The 16,535-nt window shown below is 51.2% G+C and overlaps 1 protein-coding gene across 1 annotated transcript in view; it reads left to right on the plus strand.

The window, feature by feature from the left end:
* LOC139253819 (low-density lipoprotein receptor-related protein 1-like) overlaps positions 1-16,535 on the plus strand; it is a 2,398,725-nt gene that overhangs the window by 2,056,682 nt on the left and 325,508 nt on the right. The window contains exons 58-59 of the mRNA XM_070873585.1: positions 485-570; positions 6,075-6,194. Coding sequence (XP_070729686.1) covers positions 485-570; positions 6,075-6,194 — 206 coding nt within the window. The remainder of the gene's footprint in view (positions 1-484; positions 571-6,074; positions 6,195-16,535) is intronic.

Consider the following 16,535-nt stretch of genomic DNA (forward strand, 5'->3'; position numbering starts at 1 on the left):
ACAGTCTATAATTAGTAGTTGGAACTGTATTATGGTTGAGAATGAGCTGTGTGCCAATGAATGACAGCAGCTACAGTCCAATCCATGATTAATCCATAAAGTATGTGTTCTGTATGTCAAGATAGTCGATTATTTTTGTGTTATAATTGCTTGGCTGTCTTTGGCCTTGTTCATAGAGAAAAGGTTCAACTTGGATATGAATGTTACAGAATGTACATTGCTAGGGATTTCAACCTTTGCAAAAGAATGCAATGAGGTAAGAATGCATTAATGACTGGCAGTAGACTAGGCTTGGACTAAATGTGAGGACATAACTGCCCATTGTCACATTTAAATAAACTCATGCAATATTGCCCCGTGTGTAATAATTTATAAGATTTGGGAAAGCTTTTGTGTATCAGCATGGCTAAATATTTTATATTGACTTCATAAATATGTGTGACATTATTGCACTTACTGAAGTGGTCTTTTGCTTTGTACTCAGCTGAGGAACCATTTTTAATTTTTGCCGATCGACATGAAATAAGAAAAATGAGTATAGATGGATTCAACTACACATTGTTAAAACAGGTAAGGTGTTTTAAAAGTTCCATGCCTTTTCTATCTTTGTGCCTTGCTTTGTAGTTGGATACTTTTTGTCATGTATTCAACCAGCATTGTAACCCATGTATAATCTGACCTAAGTTGTACACTGTGAGAACAATGACCACTAGGTGGGAGACACTCCTAATCTGGACCTTCAGGTATAAAAGGGGAAGCTCCACCCACCTTCATCACTTGAGTGCTAAGGAATAAAGGACAGGTCACAGACTGACCTTCTCTCAAGCATGGGCCTCGTGTGCATTTATACTGTATAGTAAGGACGTATCAATGGCGACGAGAAACTGGGATTTAAACCACGCGAGCATGGCAACTAGCAGAACAGACGAGAGGTACTGTGTTAAGGAATGGTTGGGACAGAGATTCAACATTGTTAAAGCAGCACACAGTTCTCCAGGCAGACAAGGGCAATCGGGCATGCCCCAACATGTAGTCGAACCCAGAGGGGGAGTTCGACAGAGACAATGGCAAGCTGAACGGCGATTCACGCCATTGCAAGGGACAATGCAGCCAGTAATGGGGCCATCAACACCTGTTAATGGCGCATTCAAGGACAGTCACAGGGGCAGTCAGGGATGATCGACTGGCAAGGGATCTTTTGTTTCAAACAACAGCTCATGTTGGAGGCGTGGAGGCACACACTCAGCCGGAGTTTGCAGAGATGAGCAAAATACCTGCAGAAATTGCAGATGAACACTGGGGGAAATCGCTGGAAGCTAAAGTTCAGCGAGTTCATGTGGAGCATGTATACAGTTCATACACCAGGACGCCACCAATAATGATGAAAGTGCTCCTCAATGGCATCCCACTATCATTGAAGCTAGACACGGGGGCCAGCCAGTCCCTGATGGGTATCAAACAGTTCGAAAAGTTGTGAGCGTCCAAGGCCAGGAGGCCAAAATTATCGCCGATTGACGTACAGCTACGAACTTACACAAAGCAGATCATTCCGGTGCTAGGCAGCGCCACGGTAGTCATGACCCACAAAGATTCGGAGAACAGGTTGCCACTCTGGATTGTCCCAGGGAACGGTCCCGCACTACTGGGGAGGAATTGGCTTGCTGTCATAAACTGGAAATGGGGCGATGTCAAAGCAATTTCCTCTGTGGAGCGAGTATCATGCTCACAGATCCTGGACAAATTTGACTCATTAATTCAACCCGGCATCGGCACTTTCATGGGGGCCAAGGTAGTGATTCATATAAACCCGGACTCCAGGCCAGTACACCACAAGGCCAGAGCGGTGCCGTATGTGATGCAGGAAAAGATAGAAGGCGAATTGGACCGCTTGCTGAGGGAAGGCATCATCTCGCCAGTCGAATTCAGTGACTGGGCGAGCCCGATCGTGCCGGTGCTCAAGGCGGATGGGTCGGTCAGGATATGTGGTGATTACAAGGCCACCATCAATCGGGTATCACTCCAAGACCAGTACCCGCTACCGAGAGCAGAGGACCTCTTTGCGACGATATCCGGTGGCAAATCTTTTTCAAAATTGGACCTGACCTCAGCTTACATGACCCAGGAGCTGGCGAGTGAGTTGAAGAAGCTGACCACCATCACGACACACAAGGGGTTGTTTGAGTACAACAGATGTCCATTCGGGATTCGCTCGGCCGCCGCGATCTTCCAACGAAATATGGAAAGCCTCCTCAAGTCGATTCCAGGGATGGTGGTTTTTCAGGACGACATCCTCATCACGGGTTACGATACTGAAGAACACCTCCACAACCTGGAGGAGGTGCTACGCAGACTGGACCAGGTAGGGCTGCGACTGAAAAAGGCGAAGTGCGTCTTCCTAGCTCCAGAGGTAGAATTCCTGGGGATGAGGGTAGCAGCAGACGGGATCAGCCCTACTGCGTCCAAGACGGAAGCGATCCAGAGAGCACCCAGACCCCGTAACACGACGGAGCTGCGTTCGTTCCTGGGGCTCCTGAACTATTTTGGTAATTTTCTTCCCAAATTGAGCACGCTGCTAGAGCCGCTACACGTGCTCCTACGCAAAGGTCGTGAATGGGTCTGGGGGGACAGCCAGGAAAGGGATTTTAATAGAGCATGCAATTTGTTATGTTCCAACACTCTGTTAACACTATGGGCCCAAGTTTCCACATGATTCGCGCCTGATTTTTAGGAGCAACTGGTGGAGAACGGACTATTTTAGAAATCACAATTCTCCACATTTTTTTTCTGCAGTTCTAGTCAGGTAGAACAGTTCTAGTTTAGAACAGAATTTTTTCTTCAAAAGGGGGCGTGTCTGGCCACTGATGCCTGATTTGAAAGTTTCCACAGTGAAAATGTACTCCAAACTAAAGTAGAATGGCGCCAGTGAAGATTTTTGTAGAACTGATAAAACCTGTTCTACACATTAAAAAATCAGGCGCAGGTTATAAATTAGGCGCCCAGAACGAGGTGGGGGGGGGGAAGGGAACTCATTAAATTTGACAATAAATCCTTATTTATACTTCTACAAATATTATACAAATAAATCCAACCTGAATAAACATTTATAAGCCAAGAAAAGATTAAATAAACCATCTTCCTACCTGTGTGAAAGTGCTTCAGCCAGGGAGAATTCTGCAGCTGTTCGTGCCGCTGAGCGAGGGAGGGAGAGAGAGAGAGAGAGAGGGGAGGGAGGGAGAGAGAGAGAGGGAGGGAGAGAGGGGAGAGAGGAGGGAGGGAGAGAGAGAGAGAGAGGGGGGGTCGGGGGAGCGGGTGTCGGGTCGGGGGGAGGGAGCGGGTGTCGGGTCGGGGGGGGGAGAGGGCCTCGGGTCGGGGAGCGGGCCTCGGGTCGGGGCGGGGGGGGGAGAGCGGGTCTCGGGTCTCTGTCGGGGCGGGGGGGAGCGGGTGTCGGGTCGGGGCGGGGGGGGAGCGGGTCTCGGGTGTCGGGTCGGGGCAGGGGGGGGGGCGCGGGTGTCGGGTCTCGGGTCTCGGGGGGGAGCGGGTGTCGGGTGTCGGGTCTCGGGTGTCGTGGGGGAGCGATTGTCGGGTCGGGTCTGGTCGGCGGGGGCGGGGGGGGGGAGCGAGTGTCGGGTCTGGTCGGGCGGGGAGCAGGAGCTGGCCGTGGGAGGAGCCTCATTCACGCAGCCCCAGTGAGGCCATTGGGCCAGGGCTAGGGGCTGCGTGCTTCGGGCCCCTCCCACACAGTTCGGCGCCTGGAGCTACTGCACTTGCGTGCCGACTGTAGCGCGAATGTGCAGAGGTCCCGGCACTGTTTTCAGCGCAGGGACCTGGCTCCGCCCCCCCCGCATCTCGTGCCGGCTGCGCCGAGTGCCACAGGACCTGTAAGTCGGTGGAGACTGCCGAGGATTTTTTTAGGCGCCGTTTTAGGCGCGAAAAACGGGCGCCCAGCTCGGAGGGGCGCCCGTTTTTTTTCTTGTGGAAACTTGGGCCCTATATGACCCATGTAAGAAACTTGTGTTAACGTGCGATGCGTCGTCCTATGGGGTCGGGTGTGTGTTGCAGCATGTCAATGTCAAGGGTCAGCTACAGCCGGTAGCTTATGCCTCCAGGAGTCTGTCCCAGGCAGAAAGGGGTTACGGGATGGTAGAAAAGGAGGCGCTCGCATGTGTATATGCTGTAAAGAAAATGCACCAGTACCTGTTTGGCAGGAAATTTGAGCTGGAGACAGATCACAAACCCCTAACGTCCCTTTTGGCCGACAACAAGGCCATAAATGCAAATGCATCGGCCCGCATACAGAGGTGGGCACTCACATTAGCCGCCTATGACTGTACAATTCGGCACAGACCGGGCACCGAAAATTGTGCCGATGCACTCAGCAGGCTCTCACTATCCACCACTGAGGGGGCTACCGAGCATGCTGCTGAGATGGTCATGGCTGTTGAAGTTTTCGGAAGCGAAGGCTCACCCATGACAGCCCGTCAGATTAAAGTCTGGACAAATAGAGACCCGCTATTGTCTCTAGTCAAGAAATGTGTCCTGAATGGGGACTGGGCAGCCACGTACAGGGCATGCCCTGAGGAATTTAAACCATTTCACAGGCGCAGGGATGAACTCTCGATTCAGGCCGATTGTCTACTGTGGGGAAACCGCGAAGTCATGCCCCAGATGGGCAGAGAAGTGTTCATCAGAGAACTCCACAATGAGCACCCGGGCATTGTCATAATGAAGGCAATTGCCAGGTCACACGTTTGGTGGCCAGGGATAGACGCAGATTTGGAACTTTGTGTTCGCAGGTGCAACACGTGTGCCCAGCTGGGCAATGCACCCAGGGAAGCCCCCCTTTGCCCCTGACCATGGCCTGCCAAGCCTTGGTCACGCATCCATGTGGACTACGCAGGTCCTTTCATGGGAAAAATGTTTTTGGTTGTAGTAGACGCCTACTCCAAATGGATCGAGTGTGTCATTTTAAATTCAAAGCACAGCCTCTGCCACGGTAGAAAGTCTACGGGCAATGTTCACCGCCCACGGTCTACCGGACGTCTTGGTCAGCGTCAATGGCCCGTGCTTCACAAGCACTGAATTCCAGGACTTCATGGCAGGCAATGGAATTAACCATGTCAGAACGGCACCGTTCAAGCCGGCCTCAAACGGCCAGGCAGAACGAGCAGTGCAGATAATCAAACAGGGGATGCTCAGAATCCAAGGGGGTTCCCTACAAAGCCGCTTATCACGCCTCCTGTTGGCCTATAGATCCCGACCACACTCGCTCACAGGGGTTCCACCCGCAGAGCTGCTAATGAAAGGATGCTCAAAACCCGGCTATCCCTTATACACCCCACCATGAAAGAAACTGTCGAGAGCAGGCGCCAGCCACAATATGACTACCATGACAGGAATGCGAGGGTGCAATGTATTGATGTAAATGATCCTGTTTTTGTCCTCAACTACGATGCAGGGCCCAAATGGCTCGCAGGCACTGTGATTGCCAAAGAGGGAAATAGGATTCTGGTAGTTAAACTTACCAATGGACAAATCTGCTGCAAACACGTGGATCAAACAAAAAGGAGGTTCAGCAACCCCATAGAAGAAGCAGAGGAAGAACACGATGTCGAGTTCACTCCACCACAGGTGACCGAACACCGGAACCAAAGGGCAGTCTGGATAGGCCTGAGGCACCGCAAACAGCAGACACTCAGGCCAGCGCCCAACAACCGGAGCCCCAACTCAGGCGCTCTACAAGAGAGCGTAAACCACCAGAGAGACTCAACCTGTGATCCCAATAAGACTTTGGGGGGAGGTGATGTCATGTATTCAACCAGCATTGTAACCCATGTATAATCTGACCTAAGTTGTACACTGTGAGAACAATGACCACTAGGTGGGAGACACTCCTAACCTGGACCTTCAGGTATAAAAGGGGAAGCTCCACCCACCTTCATCACTTGAGTGCTGAGGAATAAAAGACAGGTCACAGACTGACCTTCTCTCAAGCATGGGCCTCGTGTGCATTTATACTGTACAGTAAGGACGTATCACTTTTGACACAGCAACAATTAAGTTTGTTTATTTTACAGGGGCTGAATAATGTTCATGCACTAGATTTTGACTACAGGGAGCAATGTATTTATTGGGCTGATTTCACCACACAAGGCAGTACAATTTCAAGGATCCATCTGAATGGAAGCATTACTGAGGTAGGAATGTTTGCACTGGGAATTTGCCTGTTAATAATTTCAGAATGTTCGATTCTTTCTAGTGAGACCTATTGTAGCCCAGATATTAAACATTATGCTTGATTTCTTTTTACATGTTGGACCTGAACTCACATAGGTTTTAGACTGTTTTCATGCTATTTTGAATGTACTATAGTTAAATCATATAATTTGACATTATTGGATTTTTCCGACTGGTATAGTAAAATTTAATTCAAAAGGCATATCTCACAACAATATGATGAGGAGAAATTTCTGCACTCTGATTGTGGGTGAATCTTTGGAATTCTCTGCCCCAGAGGGCTGTGGAGGCTCAGTCTTTGAGTATATTCAAGACAGAGATCGATAGATTTTTGGATATTAAGGGAATCAAGGGATATGGGGACAGTGCAGGAAAGTGTTGCAGTAGAAGATCAACCATGATCTTATTGAATGGCGGAGCAGGCTCGAGGGGCCGAATGTCCTATTCCTGCTCCTAATTCTTATGTTCCTATGATCAGAACTCCATGATAAAACCTTTATTCACCCCTTAGTTGGGCATCCGCATCAAATGAAGCAGGACTCACCCTCAATCTACAGAGGATCCAGTGTAATATTGGAGGCTAATATGTTAAAGAAAGTAAGAACGACTTGCATTTATATAGCGCCTTTCACAACCACCAGATGTCAAAGCACTTTACAGCCAATGAAGTACTTTGGGAGTGTAGTCACTGTTGTAATGTGGGAAACAGTGGAAAGGAGGGGAGGTCTACCAGCCTCTCTTCAGGCACAAGAGGATCCCACCAAGGAAGTGTGCAGGCTGGGATCAGACCCAGAGCTCCAAAAGTGAAGGGGACATTTTTTTAAATAAAGGTAAATGCAGCTCCCATAGCTGGGGAAGTCTGTTACCCCATCACCCCACCTTCCAACTAGCCATTTATGCTGCACGACTTGGCTTCTTCTGGTGGGGGTGGCACCCCAGGTGACAAAAGACCTGCTTTTCATGCTCCCACCACTTGACCACATGAACTTTGGTGTGGTCAGGAGCAGCGGCCACCAGCGAGAGCATTCTGACCCTTAAGCTACATGCAGGCATCCACAAATTTTTGCCGATATTAAAACTAATATGGCAGGGGGATGGGAACCAATGCAGGGAGACAGAGGGAAACAAAAAGGAGACAAAAGCAAAAGACAGAAAGGAGATGAGTAAAAGTGGAGGGCAGAGAAACCCAAGGCAAAAAACAAAAACGGCCACTGAATGTAAAGGGGCTGCAGGAGGTGTCAAAACTAAAAATCATGATTTAAAATCTAGTATTAAAACACTCTACCTAAACGCACGCAGCAATCGAAATAAAGTAAATGAGTTGACGGCACAAATCATTACAAATGGGTATGATTTGGTGGCCATTACAGAAACGTGGTTGCAGGGTGGCCAAGACTGGGAATTAAACATACAGGGGTATCTGACGATTTGGAAAGATAGACAAGAAGGGAAAGGAGGTGGGGTAGCTCTGTTAATAAAGGATGATATCAGGGCAGTTGTGAGAGACGATATTGGCTCTAATGAACAAAATGTTGAATCATTGTGGGTGGATCATGTGGTCCAGCACGGTGCCAAGGCGAGCAGACATTGCCCTGGTGAAGATTTTGTAGTCCGTGCTGAGGAGGGAGACCGGGCGCCAGTTCTTAAGTAGGCGGAGATGACTGCCCTGCGTCAAGAGAGGGGCATCTCCCCGGTCGCCAGACTTTCCCCCAGGACCCGCGCGTAGTCGCTCCCCAGGACGTCCCAGAACGCCCTGTGGAACTCGACGGTCAGCCCGTCCAGCCCCGGGGATTTTCCCCTCGAGAGCCGGTCGAGGGTACCGGTCAGCTCCGCCAGGCTTAGCGGAGCTTCCAAATTTTCACCGCCCTCCGGGCTGACTTTCGGCAGGTCCTCCCACAAAACTCTACGCGCTTCCTCGCTGGACGGATCCGGAGAGAACAGAGCCCCGTAATATTCATGGGCCCTGTTGTTGACGCCCTCCGGATCCGAGACGAGAGAGCCGTCGTTGGCCAGCAGCGTCAAGAGCTGCTTACGGACACTCTGCCTTTTTTCCAGCGAGTAGAAGAAGGGGGAGCCGCGGTCCAGATCCCGCAGGAACCGGATCCGCGACCTCACGAACGCGCCTCGGGACCCGACGAGCTGCAGGTCCTTCAGCGCGGCCTTCTTAGCTTTGTACACCGTCCGCAGGGCCGGGTCCTCGACGACTTGACCGAGACGGGATTCCAGGTCGAGCACCTCTTTTTCTAGGCGCCCGACTCCGGCCGCCCGCCTCTTGGTCGACCCCCTCACGTACTCTTGACAGAAGACGCGGACGTGAGCCTTGCCCATGACCCACCATAGCCTCAAGGAGGGGAAGCCCCCCTGCTTCCTTCTCCAGTCGGCCCAGAATCGACGGAACGAGTCCTGGAACCGCTCGTCCTCCAGCAGCCGGTTGTTAAAGTGCCAGTACCCGGACCCCGTCCTCGCGCGGAGCGAAGCGAGCTCCGCCCACACCAGGTGGTGGTCCGAACACGGCACTGGCCGCATGGAGGCCGCCGGGACGCAGGAAACGTACGCCCGAGACACGTAAAGGCGGTCGACTCTGGACCATCCTACTCCAGGCCTCACCCAAGTAAAGGCGCTGGAGTCGGGGTGGAGATTTCGCCAGACGTCCACCAAGTCGAAGGACCCGACCAGGTCCCTCAACTTCTCCATCGCCGTCATGCTCTGCGGGGCACCGGAGCGGTCCCTCGCCTCGAGGGTGCAGTTAAAATCCCCCCCGAGGACAATGCAGTCGCCGACGTCGACGGAGCCAAGAAGAGCGGACACTTCTTCGAAGAAGCGCGCCTGCTGCGGGCCGGGCTGAAGGGCGTACACGTTCACGAGATGGAGCGGCACGTCCCCCAGGCGAACCGCTACGAGCAGCAAGCGGCCTGGCACGGGCTCCTCGACCCCCAAGATCTCCGGCTGAAAATGCGGGCCCAGCAAGATGGCCACCCCACTAGAAGTGGCGGTGAGGTGGCTCATGCGGACCTCTCCTTGCCATTCCAGGAGCCACGTGGCTTCGTCTCCCGGAACGGTGTGGGTTTCTTGCAGGAAGCACACCGCATATTTCCCCTCCCGCAGGAGCGAAAAATTGTCAAATCTACGACGTGCCCCTCTGCCGCCGTTGATGTTGAGGCTGGCTATGGTTATCTTCATGGCAAAAGCATAGTGCAACCTCTACCTTAACCTATTGCGGGGGAGGGAGCGGAGTCTTTTGTTGACCTCCACTCCTTCAGCAGCCCAGCGAGGAACTTTTTGAGCCGCGCAGCTCAAGGCCTTGCGCCCTTGATAAGGGCCCGCCCGCGGCCATGTTTTTAGCGGCGACGCGGACGGAAGCGATGAGCAGCCCCGGCTCGGACCATCTTTCCCGGGCCAGATGGGCTCAGTTGCGGCGACCCTGGCTCTCGACCAAAAAGTCCCGGAGATCCTCTACGGGAATGAGGGAGGACTCAGCGGCGGGCACGAGGAGATCCACTGCCTCACTGGCGATGGACTCGAGATCTTCACCCGCGTCCTCCACCGAGTCCCTGTCCTCCTCCGGGAGGTCGCCGCTAGCAGCCAGCCCGTCGACCGCATGAGGTACGGCAAACGGCCCGGCCGCTCCATCCGGCCCTGGCTCTGCCCCGATCCCACCCCCAGGATCGTCGGCAGAGGAGTCCCCACCGGCTCCCCGGGGACAGATTCCTCGTGCCTACGGCGCAGTTTGGGGGCGCCGGTGGGGGACGCGGGACACGCGGCGGGTACCGACTCCTCCGCGGAGGGATGTTGTTCCCCCCCCGCCTCATTGGAGCGGCGCCTCCTTTTTTTCCTGGGGGGCACGGAGACAGGGAGACACCCGTGTCTGCCGAGGCCTCCCGCTCCACTCCCCCCTTTTTCTTATCTTGCCCGCGCCCGAACCCCTCTGCGGTATTAGTCAAGGGCTCGGGCACAGGCTCAGGGCACCCCGCGCTCGCCGGTGACGGGGTTGGGCCAAGCGCGGTGAACAGCTTTTCTGGCGCACTAAGGGGACCCGCCTCTAGGTGTTTCGCCTTCTTCCGCACCTTCTTTCCGGCCGGACGCTCTTCCTCCCCCCTGCCGGAGGCCGTGAAAATAAAGGCCCCCGACGATGCCCGCGCACCCACAGCTCCCGGCACGCGGACGCTACTAGGGGGAGGGGTGGCGGCGGCGCCAGCCTTGGCCGCCTTCGGTGGTTTGGCGGCTTTGGAGGTGGGGCAGTTCTTGCGAACGTGCCCCACCTCCCTGCAGGCATGGCACCGCACGCCGTCCGACGTCCGAAAGACGCGGTAGGCAGTCCCCTCGTGCACCACATTAAAATTGCCCTCTGTCGTCTCTTCCCGCGGCAGCCGGACAAAGAGCTGGCGGCGGAAGGAGAACACGTGGCGCAGGCTGTTCTCCCTGAGGCCAAGCGGTATGGGGTTGATCCCCGACCTTACCTCCCCCAGTTGGTGTAGGTGAGGGAGGAGGAGCTCAGCGGGAACAAAGGGCGGGACGTTTGATAGAATGACCCTCTGCACGGTGGCCTCGAGAGGGTCCACCGGCAGGAACGTCCCGCCCACCGTGAGCCCCTTTTCGAGAGCCAGGGACACCGCCCGCTCTGACCCCAGGAAGAACACGGCCTTCCCAGACATCTTGGAGGCTGCGACAATGGCTGAGGGGCCGACTACTCCAGCCATCGCCCGCACGCACTCTTCAATGCTCATTGTGGGGTGAGTGTAGCTCTTGACCCCGTGTTTCTTAGTTATAAGTCTGAATGGTGGCAGGGCAGCAGTGGCACAGGAGGTGCCGTGGATGTGAATGCCGCCTGCGCATAAGTCCTAGCTGGCCCTGCCACCGGCGTAGATGGGGTCGCCATCACGGGGTCCCTTTAAGGGCTACACCCACCCCAAAGTCACAGGCCTTAATGGTCTTTAAATGGCCTTGTTTAATAGACTGAGCAGAGGAGCTCTTAACGAGGCACACCTCTCCCCTAGTTGACAATTGGGGAGGGGCCTTGCTCCCTCTGCTCAGTTGTCTTAATTGTTTTATATTTTTCCAATCAATTTGGGAGGAAAGGGCTCTCAGAGAGAGAGGGGAGAGACAGAGAGTAACAGAGAAAGAGAGAGGGGTGTGGAAAGGGGGGGAACTGCGAGGGCAGGTCACCCCTCGCAGCTTTGGGTGGGTGCAATCCCCAGATGGCAAACAAAAATAGTCTTTGGGGTGGTCTTCGGGTGAGGGGAGAAGATGTCTTCACCTGGTGCAGCTGGAGCCACACAGGCACACACTCCCAACGATGTTAATTAAGGTGGATTAATTGTTTCTTCAGCCTGGTAGCTCCAGCTATCCCAGGCTAGGCAATGGGGGAGGGGTGCTTCAAAGGTGTGTGGGGCCTAGTTGTAAGCAAGGCCCTCAAACACACTTCCACACACACACACCCCCCGCGATGTTCCAGCCCCCGACTGGTCTTCTTTCCTCCCCCCACCGATACAGCAAAGTCTTTTAGGGACTGCACCAATACACCCACCTGTAGAATGGTAGAGTCTCCCTCCTTCCACACTGGATGTTGTTGTTGGTCTTTCCCCCTCTCTCCAACTCTTTGTAGAAATGGTGAAGTTGTTAAAGTTTTCTGCTTTTTTCCCTCTCCCTCTGGGTGAAAGTTGGTGGTGAAGCCCCTTCCTTCCTTCCTTCCTTCTCTTCCTGGGCTGATTCACAGGCCCAGCCAGGAGCAAAAGCAGCAGCTCCTTCTCTCACTGCTCACAGCTCCAACTGTTTAGGCCACGCCTCCACTGCTCCACAATTGGCCCAGGTGCAGCAGATAATCAGGAAGGCGAATGGAATGTTGGCCTTCATTGCGAGAGGGATGGAGTACAAAAGCAGGGAGGTCCTTCTGCAACTGTGTAGGGTATTGGTGAGGCCGCACCTGGAGTACTGCGTGCAGTTTTGGTCACCTTACTTCAGGAAGGATATACTAGCTTTGGAGGGGGTACAGAGACGATTCACTAGGCTGATTCTGGAGATGAGAGGGTTACCTTATGATGATAGATTGAGTAGACTGGGTCTTTACTCGTTGGAGTTCAGAAGGATGAGGAGTGATCTTATAGAAACATTTAAAATAATGAAAGGGATAGACAAGATAGAGGCAGAGAGGTTGTTTCCACTGGTCGGGGAGACTAGAACTAGGGGGCACAGCCTCAAAATTCAGGGGAGCCAATTTAAAACTGAGTTGAGAAGGAATTTCTTCTCCCAGAGGGTTGTGAATCTGTGGAATTCTCTGCCCAAGGAAGCAGTTGAGGCTAGCTCATTGAATGTATTCAAGTCACAGATAGATAGATTTTTAACCAATAAGGGAATTAAGGGTTATGGGGAGCGGGCGGGTAAGTGGAGCTGAGTCCATGGCCAGATCAGCCATGATCTTGTTGAATGGCGGAGGCTCGAGGGGCTAGATGGCCTACTCCTGTTCCTAATTCTTATGTTCTTATGTTATGTTCTTATGATATTATATCTTAAAAATAATGTAAAATATTTGTCCATGAAGATTGAATGTATACAGTCGCATTGGAGCTACTTAGGATTGGGATTGGAACAATAATGTTTCTTTTTTATACTTAAAGTGAGTGTAGGTAAGGTAATGATCAGTCAGAAACTGCATTGCTGGAAACACACAGCTGGTGAGAGAAAATACATTAATTTTTTTGGTGTCGGACTCTGGCTCTGCACTCAAAATGTTAATCTGTATTTTCTGTGTACAGATGCTGACCGACCTGCTGTATCTTTCAGCATTTTCTATCATCATTTCGAAAGAATTTGCATGTGAGGTCTTGTCCACAAACGTATAACAAGCACAGAAAGGCGATTGCAAGAACTATTACTTGTCACCTCTAGTTTACTGATGTAGTTTTCTGCCAAAGAAAATATCTTGTATTTACTGTTATTATAATTTCATCAACATATGTTATCAGCATAAACAATGTAATGCTGAGAAACTGCCTCGGATCTTAAACATCTTTGGAGTGAACGTAATTATTGGAGCATGTTTTAAGCAGCAGTTTAGTGTGGATTCAGCAAACTTTCAGTGAGTGATTTTAACAAAGCAGAACAAAACAAAACACGTCTGTCAACACCTGTAGCATTAGCGGCAGATTAATGACTGCAGGTAACCGAATGTTATATAGAAAACATTTTTTCAAGTGCTGCCTGTTTGCTTTCAAAGTGATTTAAACATCTATATCCAGAAGCCTGTTATCAAAGACAGTTTTGTGGAATACCCAACATTGCTGCTAACAACAAATTGATGGATGGAATATTATATTGCAACAGAATCTCAGTCTGATGCCTGACCAGACTTGCTGGTGGGATCAGGCTGCCAGGGCTGTCCCATGGGGATCTTGCGATCGCTAAAGGGTAGGGGCCAAGTCTCCGGCAGGACAGGCCGAAGCTTCTCATGTGAGGCCCGGAGGAGAACTTCTGCTCCTCATGACCCTAAAAAGAAACTAAAAAACAAATAACTTTTTATAAGCCCATTCGAGCCCCGATCCTCTTCCCTACTAAGTTAGCCTGGGAGAAAACAGACAGTGCCTTCCTGCTCAGGTTGGTGAGCTCCCGGCACCTCCAAGGCGGGAAAGTAACCGATGAGATGTTCACTGCCCATCCGCCCACCCAGATTCTGTGGGTAGGGTTAAAATCGCCCCCTTAATTTCGAAATATAAGTTTACAATATCAGAAACACAACATACGCTTATTAAGTGAAGAGGAGGAGGCTGATCCAGTAAGGGAAGTGCTCATATCAGTTATGACTCCAGTTTGGAATATGACCATATTCACAAAGGAAAATTTACAATGCAATCCGACCAGAAAGCTCAAGCTGCCCAGGATGCAATGAATGAACTGTCAAATGCAGCAAATATCGTAAGGGATTCCTTGTGACCAATACTGCTTGTTTGTGGCAGTGAAACTCACAATTGGCCTCATTTATTTTCCCCCACTGGCTCAATCAAATCATCTGATGGTGATTTATCAGGCATTATCCAAAGAACAATCAATATCCAATCGACATTAACAATCGATATTGAAAATTTGACTGATGTTCTAGAGGGTCTACAGACTCATCCATTTCCACAGCGGTGTGGGTAAATAGTTGAAGAGACTTCAATAATGTTATGACATTGCTACCTTTGCTACCTTCCCCAAGGTCTTAGTACAATAACATGGAGATGTGGACTTCCACAAAAAATCCCACAACTGACAGCAATCAAAATGAATTCCATTCAGCCAATATACATTTACAGTGCGATGCTCTGCATAGGGCTGCACGGTACATGGGATAAATATGCGAATCATTCATTCTCAGCTACATTTCTGTTTGTGGCAGGTTATTGCATGATTTGTGTAATGGCCTGCAAATGTGGTTTGTGATCCTATCACTGAATTCACAGAATCCTAACACAGGCTTATGATACAACACACTCAGTCATTCCCACAGATTTTTTAACCTTAAGCAGTGATTGATAGCTGCTCCCTAGCTCACAAAGACCATAGGGAGAATTTTATCTGGGAGTGAGATTCGGGTGGGTAGGGGTGAGCTCCAGCCCCCTCTAGTCTTGGAAGCCTGAGGCACGGGCGATTTTAACTGGTCCTACGCCTCATCCGCATGCTGACTGTCAACTGCCAGCCTGAAAGGGGCTGGAAATGGCTGTTGGCCAATGGGTGGGAGCAAAAGTTCAGGCAGCAGCAGGAGTTAGGAGGCAGCACCAAAGTAAGTCTCGCATTCTTTGGGAGGGTCTCGCGGGAGCCCGGGTCCGGGGAGGCTCTTCATTTATCCTGGCCCCATAAGGCATGTCAAAAAAACTTACCTTAAACCTCCTCCTAGCTTCACCTTGCTGTTCAGGCCAGAGTTTTTTTTTAAAAACACAATCTGCATAATGAAAGAAGGTCCCCGCTGGCTTCAGGTAGGTGACTTTGTCAGTTGCTGAGAAGTGCAGATTACAATTGAAGATGCTACTCCTGGCCTACTCATGCACCTATTTTCTACGTTTCTATGTGTAAAGTCCTGTCCCCTCAGTACAGATTCACACGAGGCATGTCGTGAAGTCAAGGTCACTCTGGACCTGCACCTTTATTTCACAGCTCTGGAATGCTTCACTTGCCTGAGACCTGCCCTTATATACCTGTCTCTTGCAAGTGCATCCGTGGTGGTAAGGTATGCTGGTGGTTACAGGTCATATCTTATTACAGTCATGTATAGCATGTTAGGATACAGTTATATATAATAGTGTAAGATACATGACATCACCCTCCCCCAAGGTCTTATTGTCTTTATAGGTTCAGTCTCTCAGGTGGTCTATGCTCTCGCGTGGAACGTCTGAGTTGTGATTCAGTTGTTTGCCTTGGTGTCTGTTTTTCTTTGGGTATGGTTGCTGGTATCTCGCCTGGGCTGTCTGTTTCGATTGGTGTGATGGTTGTTGACTCGCCTGGGCTGTCTGTTGGGATTGCCCTTTCCTCAGGTAGTTCCCTCTGTCTGTCCACCAGGTGTGGTGCGAGTTCCACATTGTAGTCTGCCTCTGGTTCTGCAGTGTTGTTGGTAAATCTGCTTTTGACTTAGTCGACATGCCTCCGGCAGGTTTTGCCATTGTCCATTTGTACTACCAGTAGCCTGTTTCCTTCCTTGCCCGTTACTGTCCCTGCAAGCCATTTGGGACCCCTGCCATAGTTTAGTACAAACACTTTGTCCCCTATCTCATTCCATCTCCCCCTCGAATTTCAGTCATGGTACTCAGTCAGCTTACGGCGCTTTGCCTCAACGATTTCGTGCATGTCTGGGAGGATTAATGAGAGCCTTGTTTTTAAAGTCCTTTTCATCAACAGTTGTGCGGGAGGGATCCCAGTCAATGAGTGCGGACGAGATCTGTATGCCAGCAGCAGTCGCGACAGGCGACCCTGCAGCGTGGGACCTTAGATTTTAAGCATGCCTTGTTTAATGATTTGCACTGCTCTCTCCGCCTGGCCATTGGAGGCTGGCTTGAACGGTGCCGTCTTGACGTGATTTATGCCGTGGTCAATTATAAAGTCTTGGAATTCTGCGCTGGTGAAGCATGGACCATTGTCACTGACCAATATGTCAGGGATTCCGTGCGTTGCAAACATGGTTGCGAGGCTCTCCACAGTGGTGGAGGTTGTGTTCGAGTTTAAAATGGTGCATTCGATCCACTTTGAAAATGCATCTACAACTACGAGGAACATTTTGCCCATGAATGGGCCGCATAGTCTATGTGCACCCGCGACCACGGTTTGGTAGGCCAAGGCCA

This window comes from Pristiophorus japonicus, chromosome 3 (assembly GCF_044704955.1).
Source record: "Pristiophorus japonicus isolate sPriJap1 chromosome 3, sPriJap1.hap1, whole genome shotgun sequence".
In the NCBI taxonomy this organism is placed as follows: domain Eukaryota; kingdom Metazoa; phylum Chordata; class Chondrichthyes; family Pristiophoridae; genus Pristiophorus; species Pristiophorus japonicus.